The 16,227-nt window shown below is 45.1% G+C and overlaps 1 protein-coding gene across 1 annotated transcript in view; it reads right to left on the reverse strand.

Annotated features, from left to right (window-relative positions):
- Positions 1-825: 825 nt before the first annotated feature.
- LOC133343711 (atrial natriuretic peptide receptor 1-like) overlaps positions 826-16,227 on the reverse strand; it is a 61,387-nt gene continuing 45,985 nt past the window's right edge. The window contains 5 exon segments of the mRNA XM_061553468.1: positions 826-3,950; positions 7,098-7,189; positions 8,516-8,614; positions 11,002-11,176; positions 13,148-13,216. Of these exon segments, the coding sequence (XP_061409452.1) occupies positions 3,885-3,950; positions 7,098-7,189; positions 8,516-8,614; positions 11,002-11,176; positions 13,148-13,216 (501 nt within the window). The 3' untranslated portion in view covers positions 826-3,884.

Below are 16,227 nucleotides of genomic sequence, written 5' to 3' on the forward strand. Positions count from 1 at the left end.
TATCCAGTCTGCATCGTGTGTCCTGTGGCAGCCTAGTTTGTTTCACGTAGCTCAACTTAACTAAGCTTTTAACGCCAAATAAGAATGTCCTTTATATGAAGGTACAACCGATACGAATTGCATAGCGGGAGACCTTTCATGAACAATGTCCATGAAATGATACGTCGTGCACATATATAGGAAGCATTGGAAATGTATTCAGTACCGTACATTTAAATCCGTTTCTCCCGGATGAAACTAGGACTGGGCAGTGCGCATCTCCGTTTTGTGGCCTTAATCGAGTGATGGAAATTCCACATTTTCATCGTAAGGACAAGTCCATCCAAAAGACAACCCCTGCTCATTATCGACAAATATAAACCGTTGTCCATTGACAGACTCCAGAGGCTTCACTGCAACACACACGTGCATTCATACAAGACACTTGTGCGTGAATTGTATTCATCACCATTTGTGAGCCCATTAAGACCAAATGACTTTTGCATGTTATCGAATGTCAGGATAATAATAACTATGTTACGTTTCCAATCTTATTTTCATGATACGACCTCCATTGTCACTGAATTGCCGTGGTGAAAACACATCTCCTGAGTTGTATTTTCTTTCTTCTACAATCTTGATAGTATGTTTGTAATCTATGGTAGAAACACATTTTCTGAAGCAATGTTGTGCAAGTGGTTGTCACCCGTGTTGCCCATTATTCAATACATAAATGGCAATATTATTACGAATCAAATAACAATATTTCACATCCTGTTATCATGTTGTAAACCTTGTGGTTAAACGGGAGTGACAAAGTCAAAGAAAACACTGAGGACGCATATCTCAGTTTATAGCCATATTTTATTTACAACATGTACATTATTGTTCAATAAACCACATTCAAAACAATAACTTTGATCGATTAAAAATAAGTCTATAAAATAAAATATCGCTTTACTTGCATAAATATATGTTAGGCATTTGGTTTCTGGTAATGTAAAGGCCATAGTCACAGTGCCCCCATTTGTGTACAACCTGATTGTCTATTGGTGTTCATTCTAATACAGCAAACATATTACTCGTTAAATTCACTATTTTTGGACTTTTCCATCTTTGTAAGTATGTTCGTGTTACTGAGTATGTAAGTGATGTATAAATATACTGTATATGACAACAAGCGATAAACAAATTCTCAGAATGACAATATCAACCAAAAAGTTGTTTGCACAATATGAATAGTGATTGCCTAATATTGTGAAGGTATGACTAGATAGCAGAGGTGGGACAAAGTCATTGTTATGCAAGTCCAAGTAGAGTCTGAAGTCATCAAATCCATGACTCGAGTCTGACTCGAGTCCAAGTCACATGACTCGAGTCCACACCTCAGAGGTGGGACAAAGTCATTGTTATGCAAGTCCAAGTCGAGTCTGAAGTCATCAAATTCATGACTCGAGTCTGACTCGAGTCCAAGTCACATGACTCGAGTCCACACCTCTGCTAGATAGGAGGTTCGGTCAAAACATTCGTGGAATTACTTTATTTGGAGTTGAAGAGACGATAGAAATGGAATGCTCTACGAGCTAAAAGTAACTCTAGACGTTTCTCATGGCTGCTGAAAATGTAGTGTACACGCAGAGTCACATACGTGCGGCCCCGTCAGTATGAATTCGGCACCTTGTGAGCCATTGTGGCGAGGCAGCAATGATGCTCCATCAAATTTAGTAAATGCATCGCATAGGCGTTTGCGACCGATGTTACGATTCACAATTAACTTTTGGGTTTCGAATGCACGCAAGTAAAATGTGTCTTAAACCCTCCTTCAGTTGCCACATTTCGTGCAACTGCACCGATGACGTTGGTTGCAACTACCAGCGAAACGTCGCACGGAACTGTGAAACGTCGTGGATTGCTGTCCAACACATCGGTGCGCTGAAATATTAATAACATGGCAAGTTTGTTCATGACGTCACACATTTATTCATTGGTTGTGTCGGGTGGAGGGGGGATTTACGACATATTTTACTCACGCGAACCGATCCAACAATCAATTATGAATCAAATTCTCGTGTTGAACTGGGGGAATTTGCTCTCTGAACGTTTATTTTGCTGTGTTGCACCACAACCTGCATGGAAAATACGACGCACAATACTGGTTGTGAAGACAGAGAATGTCGGAGCGAATGGGGTGAGGTTACTTCAGAGGTTTTTCATGCTGAAGACTTCCAGGGCTGCTCCCAAGAGCTATGCAATCGCTGGCAGTGATGTATCGATGCATGAGGAGAGCGCTGGCCTTTGAAGGGGATCCACAAAATATGTATACAAGTGGTCTATCATGGTTAAAATAAATTTACGTGATTTTTTCTAATGAACTTGTTTTCGGCTTCAATGCAACTGAATATGCGTAACTAAGTACTTTCGTTAATTAAATAAACAAAACAACATTTTATCTGTATCTCCGCATAGAAATACGATGTGTTTAGACATTGATGTCAAGACCTTCTCGACTTTCTAGACCCATTGACCTTCCATTTATTTTGACCCAGAAAATCTAAACTGGTCCGAAATTTACTATACTGAAATGCTGCTCGATAACATCATTTTTGAAAGGTCGGTAGACCGAAGGTCTCAAACATATTTCGATGTGAGATACAGAAAAAGAGGTTGACTTATACATTTGACTCATGTTTTAAACATGGCATTCATATTATTATCGTCATCAGTATCAGGCATGGTCTATCCACTGCTGGATGAAGGCCTCCCCACGCTATCACCGCCACTCACGGTTATGAGATGCCACAAACCATCTCACTGCTGCACACGGACAGCGTCTGGGCTAACTACGGTACAGAAGAAAGCATGTGTACATTCCTTCATTTCAGCACTCAACTCTCTTGACTGTCCATCATTACATTTAAAAAACTACTATTTACGAAACTGTTACTAAGTAACATTTTATTTTTTTACAATACTGGAGGAGTTCCCCAATTATAGTGTTGTTTACGTTAATATATACGCTTATATCTGCTGACCATGTACACCGTGGGACATGGTCAACTCAGCCTTCAATGAATAGGCTTAGCTGATGTGGTGATGCTGGTCAAAACCACCCCTCACTGTACACCACATCTTCCTTAATAGGCACTCACCAAGAGCACTCACCCTGGAAAATAAAGAAAGACAAAATGTCTTTCTGCTCAAAAGAGCTCAAGGCAGCAGCTATCTCAGTTGGTAGTACGAACCCAGTGGTGGATGGAGGCAGTTACGCCAGAGGATAACCACTACAGGTTGCCCATAAATTGCGTGTATATGATAAACAGAGGCTTGTTCGTACCTCTGAGTATGCGTGCACGTGTGTGACTGTGTGTATAGAAAAAGTATCCATATTTATCTTTCCAGACTGTAGGGGTGGACAAGTGCCGTAGCGATTGCCTATTAAGACCAGCACAGCACGCACCGCCGCGCCTTACCTCATTTAGCACACTGCACCACGAACACAGTGTCTGATTCCCAGCGTTGGATAACATCAATGACGAGTGGAATCTGAACTTATCCTGGGCCACTCCTAGGTGGACTGAGCCTCAAATCAGTACTGGGAGCGGTGCGTAAACATCAGCACTGGGAGCAACATTGTCCTAAAATCATCTGCTCCCGGCAGTCTGTAGTCTAGTCGGGAGATTTTACACGGTCTCAACATTAGCAATCCCCTTCTTCCGAAACGGAAACTACGATACTTTTGTGAGCAAAAACCACCATCCTCTCGCTTACGCAAAACTTCCAACGCTCGCACTCCACGGCACACGGGTGGCGCCGCGCGCGCCACCTTCGCCGACCAACGGCGGCGGTGGCGAGAAAAAACGAGGCAGAAGAGGTGAGAGATGAGGAGGAGGTGCCGAAGGACCTCTTCACGGCACACCTGACACCGTGGGATTCTCGCCTAGGAGCCAGTAAGTACGCATGGTTCCTTTGCCCTGGTGAGAGAGACGCATGCCCACACACACACACAAGTTCACTCATTGTTAAGAGTCGTTTCTCAAGGGCAGAACGGGTCTCGTTAAGCGTAACCAAATATTTTCTCATCAGACTCCGGTTTTTGAGCCGCAGCCACTCGTGGCACCAGGCATAAGCAAACCAAGATAAAGTTTCAGGCCCCAAAATAGCTCAAGGGGCCTTGGATTCGTGGAAAAAACACGTGGATGTGCAAATTATCAGCGAGAACTTGGACCTTATATGAAAAATAACCAGTTCATTATTGTAAAAGCCACTGTAAAAATAATTGTAAATGTCATTCATCTATTACCGTAATTATTGTACACAACTGCGATATAATTACATTACTTGTCCATCATATAATGTTTGTGGGTCAGGTGACGCACCACACACCAAGATATAATTTCTGCTTAGCGCCCCCCCCCCACCCCAAGGTGAACAAGCACCACCACTGCCTGTAGCCTCCCCGTGCGCAGGCTCTGCACAATCGCATTCATGCTGAGCAAGGTCATCCATTGTGTGGCCAGCGAGGCCACGTGGGGCATCTGGGAAAAGCCCAGGCTGTAAATCAGGACAGGTGCAGACTGTGACGCACAATGTGAAGGAGCACGTGGAGGAGGATTACCCTCTGAGCAGACTGATTGGAGGACTTGAGAGCATTGAACTCCTGCAGGCAATGAGGCTATGGTACGGCTTGGCCAGCTATGTGTGCATACAATCGATGGGAAATGAGCGATTTGGCTAGTCATTGTACCTTTATTTAACCATGTAAGAGGTTAAAATTGTTTGTTTTTGCAATCTTCGTTCCGGTAGTCCAATGGTAAGAATTTTTTTTTTATTGTCGCTTAATTTTTGTTATTAAAGTCACATTTGGGATTTGGACCAATGTGTTGGCACTCGATTGCTATTTTATTTTTTTACAAATAATGACACCAAGCTGGTCCCGTAACAATTTGGAAGTCTGGCCCATTCCATATTGAATTATATTTTGTGTGCATGCCAGGATAAATAAACCCATGCACATGAGGGCATAGCAACTCAACAAAAATCTGCTCAGTTGGGTCAACACAACCTACCTCGACATACACAATTAAAATTAATAACCTGGAGACATACACAGTTGAAGTTGCAGATTTCACTTTACCCGTACGAAAGAAGAACACAACACAGTACTGCTATCTACTGCACACCTCCAACTTAAGCTATACAAGGCAGCTGGGTCAAGTGCCATCAGCGAGCTCCTGAGACCGGTGAGTGCTTTTTCTTTCATGGGGGGTGGAGGGGGGGGGTCAGCCGTGTGGTCAAAGCTAATTTAATAGGAGTCACAAGAAGCACAACCTCACTCTAACGGTCGGGCCATTGCGCCAAGGCGGTACTTAAACTCCCCAATGACTGAGCCATCGGTGGAGGACGGGAGGTCTGCAAGTCACCGCTCTGTGACCTTCGGAGCAATCGATGTTGTTGATTTGGACACCAATTTAGAACGGATATAGAACTGCACGAACTGCAGGCTGTTGAGACCAAAGTCGGAGTATCGACACGATCAGAAGTGCTCCTCTCCACCAGCGGCCATGCGACAATGGTGGAAATTCCACAATACTTTAGGTAGGGGGTCAGTAATTTCGATACGACATTCGACCTGCTGCTTACAGCAGTTTGATGAATTGCCACGATTTTATTCAAACTTATATTTTTTGTCTCGGTTTAAATCTTATTTGTACATCTTTGACAACGCCCCTATATCACCTCGAGTGGATTCAGGGACGATGTGAACCCATTGCATAAACGTATAATCTTCATCTGTCTTCATCTACCCACTGCTGGACAGATAGCGACAACAAATATGAATTGAAAAACATTGGTTCATACACGTACAATTCAATGTATGTAACGCCAGCTTAATCAATGTGTCGTTAGTGGCAGGGCCTGTTCAACTGAAGTCACCGTGCATTCCTCATGTTCATTAATGAACTCCTGTGCCGTTTACTAACACGAAACAAGCGAGCAGTGTCGTGCATCATTTACCAATTTACACGCCATTAGGGAATGCTGTACGGATAAAACAACTGCAGTAATGGGAAGGCAGCGAGACGGGAGTTTAATCGTTGTTGACCTACGCTCAGTGAGTGCCATATTCCATGATTTTTTGTTTGTTTTGCATTTCTAACATCCACCATTGCCGTGTTGCAGCTTCTCTTCCCCGTGGATGCTGACAAAAAAAGGCATCGATCGACCGACGCTCGTTCTTCCGCCAGTGTCAGGTGTCGCGCTGAGCTATAATAGATAAAATAAAGCAATTCGCTCTCCGTGTAACTGGATCGCTCCTCTCAGTCATTCACTCAGTGTCCCCCCTGTTCGCCTTCTTCGATCAGCTGTGACAGTGAACCGCAAATTAACTTGCCCGTGGGCTATGGGAAAGAGAGATATTCATAACGCTGCTTGCTATGCCGCTCAACAATAAAAAATAAGCATACGTGAAGGAGACACATTGCCCCCATGATCCGTGGATCAAACAAATCACTCGAGACACCGGTGTATGGCAGCAAGCAAAAGCTGTTTATGTGAATGTTGTCGCAAGAGGTCACACGTTTGGCGCAATGGTCCTTCGCTGACTATGCGGTATGAATGAGACATGTTGTCTGTGTTTTTTATATTCTCCATTTTACAATTATATTGTTGCCATCATCATCATTGAAATCAGTGTTTATCCTCCCATTGAGAGTGACTAAAACACAAAGAAGCAGGTGAAATCCAATACCAGTGACACGTGTGCCTTGTACAAGTATTTTACCAAAATAAGTTCAGTGGTCAAAGTGGTCACCTGCTCAAGCTAGCTATGAGCAGAACTCCTGCGTACAACTCTGAGCCAGTTGTGGGAAATACACTGCAGCAGAGTGCTACTCATTTTATGAACCCCCCAAGGATGATGAGTTGAGTGGAACCAAGAGTATGAGTGGAACCCTGTCCAAGATTTTAACTCGCCGGCCTTCGAACTGAGAGTCACGTGCTATTCTAGCCCCTGCACCACCCAGCCACAATTATTTATTTACTATTACATAATGTGGTAATCTAATTTATTGCAGTCTAAATACATAAACAATACATCCTTGCGTCCTTTTCAGCTTTACCTTTATGTCCACGTCCCCGTGTAACTGCACCACAAATCCTCCATATTCATCCAAGATGGCTTTTGTTGTTGAAGAAAGGTGAATTCTGTGAGCTGTAAAAAAACACACCGGCCACGATCAATAATCTTGCAGCTTTTAGTGCAACTCACCTGACCAAATACAGTGCCTGGAAGAAAAAAACTCCCCAGGAATTATTAATAAACGAGGGTTACAACTGCAATTAACAATCCCAGGCACAGCCCTCCTGAAGAACGCGTCTCGAGACTCAGTGAGAGGTTGGTCCGTGCATGGAGTGATTCATCGAGCAATAACAGGAGGTAATTATGTAAAAATAACTAATTTTAATCAAATATTATAATCATTGCGTATTGCAGATGCGTTTCTGCGGCCACCTGGAACGCTCTTCCTTCCGATATTAGGAAGCCACTGGAGCTATGCACTTTAAAATCTCGATTGCAAACTCATTTCTTGAGAACTGCTTTTTGTGTTGAGTTTGTTGTCCTTCCCACGCACCTCCGGTTAGCACGGTTGGCTACGTGTGGTGTGAAAGAAGTTTAACATACACGCATATAGTACACTAAATAAGGTCACTTGACAAAGAAGATGGAACAAAAGCTAAAAAGTGTGCGAGGAAGTATAGATAAATGAATTGCTTGGACTTACACGCAGAAAAGAGAAAAGAAGCATATGGATCTGGGAACAAGCGCAAATGTTTAGTAATTGGGCTTGGGCAAAACGCGTCGCTAGAAGGGATGACAGTTGAATGATCCTCGTGACGAAATTGCAGCCAAAGAAGAGGATGTGCATGAAAGGAGACAGAGTGACGGAATCGTTTTTTGTACCGGAGTGAGTTGGATTGCGGCTTCGCAAGGCTGCGAGGAACAGCAACACAAGTGGCAAGGCCTTCATTCAGCAGTGGATAGACCAAGGCCGATCATGAATACAATTTTCATAAGAAGGGATCACTGAGTTTGGAGCCTGGAGATTCAGTGAGGCTTTGATATGGGATGTTTGACCACTTGCATTACTATGGAAGTAAACGTCTGACAGCTATTCAATTATAGTGTTTTATTATTTTTAAAAGGTACATTGCACATCGGGTGATAGGTCCCATTTAAAACGTGCATCCATGCATAATAAATAAATAATTGAAATATTACCTAAATAAAATCATCATGGGCTGCCAAACGGATAAAATAACCCCAAAAGTTATTTCTGAAAAAAAATAAACATTAATCAATCTAGCTGGTAGTGGCACCCATGCAAAATGAATAAAAATATAAATTTCAAAAATATATAAATATTTACAATTCACCAACCCAAAAATAAACTCCAACTGCATTACATTTGACCCACACGTGTGGAAATGCGTAGCGTATGTCAGCGGCAATGGGCAGCAAACTTCTGGCTCCACCTACCTTCTCCCTTGGCCTCCATGCGTGAGGCGGTGTTCACCGTGTCCCCGAACAGGCAGTACCGTGGCATCTTGAGCCCCACGACCCCAGCGCACACGGGGCCTGGACAGGAAAGTGACGATCGTCGTGGTGCCGTTAGTGGCTGTGTACCCACACACCGTGTGTACGCTGTGCACACCTATAACAATCCTGACTCATGATCAGTTTATTTTTGGTAAGATGTATGTAAGTTGAATTTCTTTTACTCCGTACGTAGCTAACCATGCTAATCGGAGGTGCGGGGATGGAAAACAAACTAAAATTGTCGTGTAGGTATGATGTCAATGGTTTAAGTAAAACCCTCCACCACCCAACAGAGGCAATACAATGAAGTTGTTACGTGGGAAAATATTCTAAATTATTTTGTTTTTCACCAAAACCGGAGGAATGTTTAAAATAAAGAAAATATTGACAATGTTGTACTTTTCGATGGCGATTACAGCCAGCAGTGAATTCATCAGGTGTTAACCTACATGACGATCTAACCCAAAATTAACTAATTACAAATCATAGTATTTTGCTCGTGAAAGGACTCTTATAAAATTATCAGAATCCTACCCGTGCCTTATTCTGGCTATCTTTCTTGCTGCTTTCATCAGCGTATATGTGTGTGTGTGTAGACCGTAAAGGTGCAGCCCTGCAATAGCTTCATTATGCTCCTGCTGGTGAAAGAGCCTCCACAAGAGGCAGCTCTGGAGAGGATATTTGGCCTACTCTTCCACTCTGGCCAGAGATGGGAGTACCCACACATGACCTCACCACACACGACCTGCAGATCGACTAACTTTCATACCGCTAAAGTGGTCATAAAAACCTGCCCATTATTGCAAATCTCTATTGTATTTATTGTACCGTACTATTGATCCATCCACACCAAACCCCCACTGCCTACCTCCACGCGGGCTTGGCTGCGCTTAACAAAAAATACAAATTTAATTCCATAACGAGCTTTGGCGCACGGTGACATCCAAACGCCGAGCGCGGCGGTAAGCACTTCCTACCGAGCTACCGCAACGTTGAAAGCCATTAAAAGTGGCTGCGCCCTCCTCCTGTAGCATTTGAGTCCCGTTGCTTCTCCCTCCTCCCCACTTAACTGCGTAAGACGTGAGCTGATCAGCCGGTGGTTGAGCTCAAGCCTTCCAGACAGGCGTCGCTGTGATGCGTGCGACCATCGCACGCACGCACGCACCCCAGGGGGTGGACACGCGCATGCAGTCTGTTTTGCACGTGGGGGCTGGAGTAAAATACGCGTCTCCTCTCCGGGCACTGGGACCCTGGGCTCGCTTTCAGCAGCCTGCGTAAGTTACGAAACTATGGGGGGGGGGTGGTTTGTTCTTGCCCAAATTAACTTAGAATGTTGGCGAGTTGTAAAGCGGCATATCTTCTGCCAGACCCGGCGTACAATACATTATTTCTGACAGCAGGAAGGCCACACCAGCAACCGGCACAACAGCAACGGCAACAACAAAAGGACGCGGTGCGACTCGGTGGTGGGGTTGACGGATCACACGGAGATGGAGCTAGCATGTGTGTAACACCCCTCCCATCATCGGGACAATGAGTTTCTTTCGGAGGCAAAAGGTTGCCATGACGCTTATCAGAGCATTTTTCGTACATCGTGCCGTGAAAACCTACATCAGCACTACCAATACATTACATTTTATTTCACTGCATGTACCGTATTGTTAGAGAGAAATTGGGTCTCGGCACCAAAGCAGCTTCAAGGGCCCTAGATATCAGGGGGGGGGCGGGGAATGGATCCACCAAACATCGATTGAGTGCATGTACATACAGTACACGTAATTTCACCGGCTTCCACCACTACATCTCCATCTTACAACTCTCCCACCTCGCCGTGTCTCTCGATACCACCTGCATCGATACCGCTATCTTTTGTGTGCATCCCTCTTCGAACCACATCTCTGTTTCATCATTAGACCTCCTTTGCCAGTACCAAAATATAGGGTTTTTCCCCTTTTTCTGGCAACAAAACTGAAACCTTGTAAAAAAGGTTTTGTTGCCAGCAAAAAGGGTTAAACCCGTATTATTATTATCACATCTCTGTTGCCTACATCTCTTCTGCCGCATCTCTTTTTCTTCCTACGCAACCTTCTGTTATCTTACTCGGTGTTCACAAACCGAAGGCGAGAGTGGGGGTGGGTAGGGGGCAGAGCCGGCCCAGCCACTAAGCGACCCTTGCAATTGCAAAGGGCCCCGTGGCCAGCAGAGGGCCCCCTAGAGTCACTGCTGGCGAGTGGGTGAAAAAAATCATACATCAAAGGGGCCTCCAACCAAATTTTGCTTAGGGCCCACAAAGGTCTCGGGCCGGTTCTGGTAGAGGGCAACCCCCACAAATAACTTCTGCTTACAGACCACCACTGGGCTCGCACCACCGCTCCCCTCTCAGCGTCCACTCCCACAAACGCGCCCACCACGTGGCCCCCGCTGACCGGAGTGGATGCCGATGCGAAGCAGCAGCCTCTGCGCGGGCCGGTGGCGGATGTGGAAGCAGCGCACGGCGGAGAGCAGTGCGAGCGCCATGCGCGCCACCTCGATGGCGTGCCGCCTGCCGTTGTGCACGGGCAGCCCCGACACCACCATGTAGGCGTCGCCGATCGTCTCCACCTGGCGGCGGCACGTCCAACAGCGCGTCGGTTATTGCTCGCTACCCCGCCCCCCCCTCCATTTCAAATTCAATCATTTGTTTGGCGTCGTTGTAAAGAATGTAAATGACGACGTTAAATCCACACACAATACGTCAACTTCGCATATCCGACTCGCTACATGACAAAAACAGCGTTTCTTACACAATCATCAGCCGTACGGCCTTCTGGGAGTGCTCTTAATTTAGGCAGCATTGTCTCAATACGAGCAAACTCTGTCCCGGGTTCGGCACTCAACTGTCTCATCAGCAGTGTCAGGCTTGCTTGAATAAATGCTGGTGAACTTCCATTTTTTGAGGCAAAGACGTTATGGGGTCCCTTGCCTGTAAGATTGAGACTTCACGAGCATTGATTCAAGCAAGCCTGACTGCCAATGAGAGCATGTATGTCGAACCCCGGCCATTTATTTTTCTGTTCATTTATTTGTACTTTTGTTTTTTTTCAGTCATTCATCTAAGCTGGTGGTGGCGGTGCCGTAGAGCAAAATACCGCGACGTTGAAAAAAACAGCGCCGAAGCCAATCGCTAAGCCGACGCACGTGTACATCCATGTTGTCAATCCACTGCTGAACGAGGGCCTCCCCACACCATGCCTGTGGCCCCGCTGCAGTCGCACAGCCCGCACATTCGAAAGCTATATTCATGGGAGGAAAATCTGCGATCCTCCAAACATGGGAGGTAATTTGGGTTTTTTTGTAACATGTTTTTTTCTCGGTGGCTCTGATGCCCTACCGAGTGCCCACCGCCCCCAATACCAGGGCCCATGGCCGCTGTGGATGCCGGGATTCAGAGAGATTGAGTGCTCCTCGCCCTCCACCCTACAGGGGCCTCATCGTCCGCGTGCCCTGCCACGAGCGCTCGCCGTCTGCCAAGGAAAGCTCTGGTAACCGAATACAAAAATCGTTAAGTGAAGGGGAAAAAAAAGTTGGTTCCTTGCCGTGTGTTTTTTAAACCATCCGCGTGGAAAAGTTCTTGCCTTCAGGTTTGGCAGGAGGGTGAAGCCCTCATTTTTCACCTGCCTCTGAACCCCACTACTGCCATCACCTCCTCTGTCACCACCTCTTCACCACCGACACCTTCGCAATCAACCCCTATAACCATCACCACCAACACCACCACTGTTATTACCTCCACAATCACTCCACCACCATGTCCACCTCCTCCTGAACACGCATCTCAATCCTGGCCCCTCTGGCTACCAAAGCTCCCACTCCATGGCCACATTTTCATTCCCACGATCACCACCACTACTATAACAATCGCCAGCATCACCACCTAAATGACCACCACTACCACCACCACGACTGCCAACCCCATTGACAACTGCCATTACAAAAATAAATCCCCATCTTGGTTGATGGTGAAGCAATCGGGCTTTTAGGCCAATGCATGTATGGCAGTATAGAAAGTAGGGTGCTGCTGAGCGGTCTGTATGAATGTTTGAGTTTTATCCTCTCCTGCGCGATAGTTTTCTTCAGGCACTCCGGTTTTTCGCTGTCGCAAGGTTCACGTGCCTGCTGATTGCGAGGCATCCGCTCATTTCCTTTCATTACACGCGAGGTTTAAGGGTCCCCACATTCCTGGTGAATACAGAGAAACTTGGTAACACAGACAGCCACACAGACGGACAGTTGTATATAGAGATGGACAGACGTGTGGACATAAGATACAGAGCTGTACAAGATTGACAGACAGACTAAGATGCAGACAGAACAGGTGTATGTCTGCCTGCCTCGCAAACTGGCAGACAGACATCAGATGGACAAACAGACCCGGGGAGACGGGCATGTACACATACAAATAAGCAAAAGAAATAGATTTGCAAACAGACAGAAAGGGCAAGAGAAGGAAACAGGCAGGTACGTACACAAAGAGAGGGCAGATGCACGAACAGACACGTTACCCGCAGACAGACAGCGCAATACGAGGCTCACCTTGTACACATCGAAGTTGTCGATTATTGCGTCGAAGCAAGTGTAAAGGTCGTTGAGGAAGGCCACCACCTGGGAAAAAAGGCAAGGACACGCGCCCGAGCGAGGGATTAATCAAGGCGGGACGTGCGTTGAAACGAGACCGTCTCCACTCATGCCCATGAAAGGTTCTGTCTGAACACAGCGGATAACATCGCGTCTTTATTTGGGTTTCCACATGGCGAGAATTGACACGCGTCCAGTATTGACTTTGCTAAGTTTGTTTGTTTTCGTAAAAATGTACGCGAGTTTGTCTGAATGTAACGTTTGCAGGGTTTTGTTTAAAAAAAATTATTTTTCTAAAACGATGCCGTTGTCGCGGTTTGACGGAACGCCGAAGTGCAGCGTCGTCAAAGCACGATCGTCGTTTCGCTAAAAAGACGCCGTCGTCGCTGCCGCCCGTCGCCCTTTGTGCCGCAATTTTTTCAAGGCTTTGTCAGCGTCCTTAACATACTAACAGACTCTTTTGGATATACATTTTCTTGGTAGTGCTGCAATAGATTTCATTTTGTTCACACGCCAAGAATAGGAAAGTATACAAACTCATTATGTATTCTTGCGGTGCAATATTGGTCACAGCACGCATATTGTGACCTCTGCTCGGTGTCTCCACGTGGAAATACATTACGCAAATATAAGTCCAATGATCCCTGGGTTTTCTACACCAATTTTATCCAACAAATTTGTTTCCACAAACAGATTCTGATAATTGTCACTGGTGTTGTCCGTGAGCTGGGGAATCAAGCTCTGGTCGCCGGTTTTCGTAACGTTATAACATAACATGCATTTTGACACGCGCATTCAACACGTACTGACACCCATGGGCTCACGTTTTAACGCACGTGCTGCAATTAAATGCCGGTGAGCAGAATACACTTTTACTTTTTCTTAACAAAATGTTTTTGTCATTCTTGCTGAAGAACGCTACAGAACTGGGCACTGGTGTTTGTCAGCTGTGTGCTACGTTTCAGAGAGAATGGTTTCAGGGTTTTGTAGTTTCTGTGAAAAACGTGAAGTGTCCTCAGATGGACGGATGGACGAGCGTAATGTTTATCCAAGCACATGTGTGATGCAGTGATGACACTATCGCCGAGGCACGGGCAGGGAGACAAAACAATGAACGCCTCTGATGTCACCGAAGCCATCCTCACAAGTTGCCGACGGGAGCTCGCGCACTCTGAACGACAATGCTGTTTTTTTTCCAAATCTATATTAAGCTTCCCCAATTTTTTGTTAGTTTATGGAGTATTTCATATTCATGTACTCTGGTGTGAAAATAATCACTGTGGTTTCATTTTAGAGTAAAAGGTGGCGATACAAAAGCGTATTGAAACATGATGTGTTTATAAGGGTCACGAGTTGAAAATATTTAACCAATAACATTATCTTAAAATTATATTCGCACAGCGCTAAAATGCAGAAGCATCTCTAGGGAAAACCCACGTGCATATAAATGGAAATAAAATAGCCTGGCCTTCGTCATAAAACTGTATTTCTTGGAAAATTCTATTCTATTCTTGCCTATGACAATATATTCAGGAGCTAAGTCTGCTGGGCACAACGAGAGGGCTTCAGTAGGGAGAGTTTGTGGAGTTTTTCTGTTTCTCCTCCTCCTCTGCTGAAGGAGAGCAGACCACAGTGGGGTTACTGTGCGGTCCATAGTTTGTGTTGTATGGTCACGTTTGCACTACTGTGGCTTGTCTTTAATTTCCCACGAATGACGGAGATGTGCACATTGTCCTGTTGATGTTGTGATGCGGTTGATGGTTCCATCAGTGGCAGTTGCATTTCCTAACGAAGAACAGTCGAAGAAAAAAGTCCCAATCTTCCTTTCCTCTCTGTGACAGCTATTATTATTTTACTAACCCCGTTGTATAAATTGTATAAATTGTATATATTCACTGATGCAGCGACTTTATTAATTATAAATGGGAATATGCAACCATAAAAAAACCCTAAAATAACATTAAATGCAACAACATAAGAAACATAAACCAAAATAAAACAAACCAGTTATAATCAGTTTGTAAAATTAACATCTGATTGCAATTTTTTTCCGTAGAATATTGACAAATGTGGCCTCGGTAAACCCAGATTAACATGGTAAGGCTTCAGAACAACGACAGCGGCCGTAGAGTATGTGGAGAGTTAATGAACTTCAAAGGTTACAAAAAAAAACCTTCTCATTATCTGGTGCTGCAATATTGAGGCAATCAGTGGATGAACCTTTGTTGGATAATACAGTTTGATAATTTACTGTTATTTGTCAATCCAATGCCAGATAAAGCCATGCCCATGTCAGTCATGGGGGTTGTTTAACCAAACGTGACCACACCGTGGCCAGGAATCAAACCTCCAGCCACCGGCTTCATAGTGCAGTGCACTAACCAGAGTGCCAACAATATACCCCCCCCCCCCACGTCTTCATTATTAATGACAAACGTTCTCATCCTAGGACAGACGCCTTTCCGGTCAGCATATATATAAAAAAAACACAACATACTCGATCGTGAACTGAACAGGCAGTCCACTCATCTCTGAGCTTCATCAGTTCTATAAAGGTCAGCTTTTGTTTTGGCCCACTCACTGGCTCACTGGGTCTCTGACTCACCAGGAGGGGTGTGGCCACCAAACCCCGGCTACAAAGACATCCAGTGAGAGTCAGCCAAGCGCCAGGGTCCCGTCAGACTCCGTGGGAGTGGGAGTGGTCTACTACAGGTTCGTGTGATGTCTCCTCACGACAGTGTCGATCAACGCAACGTGCGTGGCACCAAGCACCGTGTCACTGGACTACGCAAAGTGCGTAAAATTAGAAAACTCTTGTGTGACATTCGATTTACGAATTTGTTTGATTTTAGAATGACAAGATCAGAGGCAATTTAAATGCATCATTGAACTTCTGTTCTGTATCTGCATGTACAAAATAAAGAGTCCTTCCGAACGAATACTAGCCACAGCATTTGTTTAATCAAGAAAACTCTGGACCGGTTTTAACTTTTTGGGTCTCATCAGTGAAGTGATGTTTGACGATTAAATACTGTGCG

The sequence above is a fragment of the Lethenteron reissneri genome, chromosome 18 (assembly GCF_015708825.2).
Source record: "Lethenteron reissneri isolate LAM-NWPU_2019-01 chromosome 18, ASM1570882v1, whole genome shotgun sequence".
In the NCBI taxonomy this organism is placed as follows: domain Eukaryota; kingdom Metazoa; phylum Chordata; class Hyperoartia; order Petromyzontiformes; family Petromyzontidae; genus Lethenteron; species Lethenteron reissneri.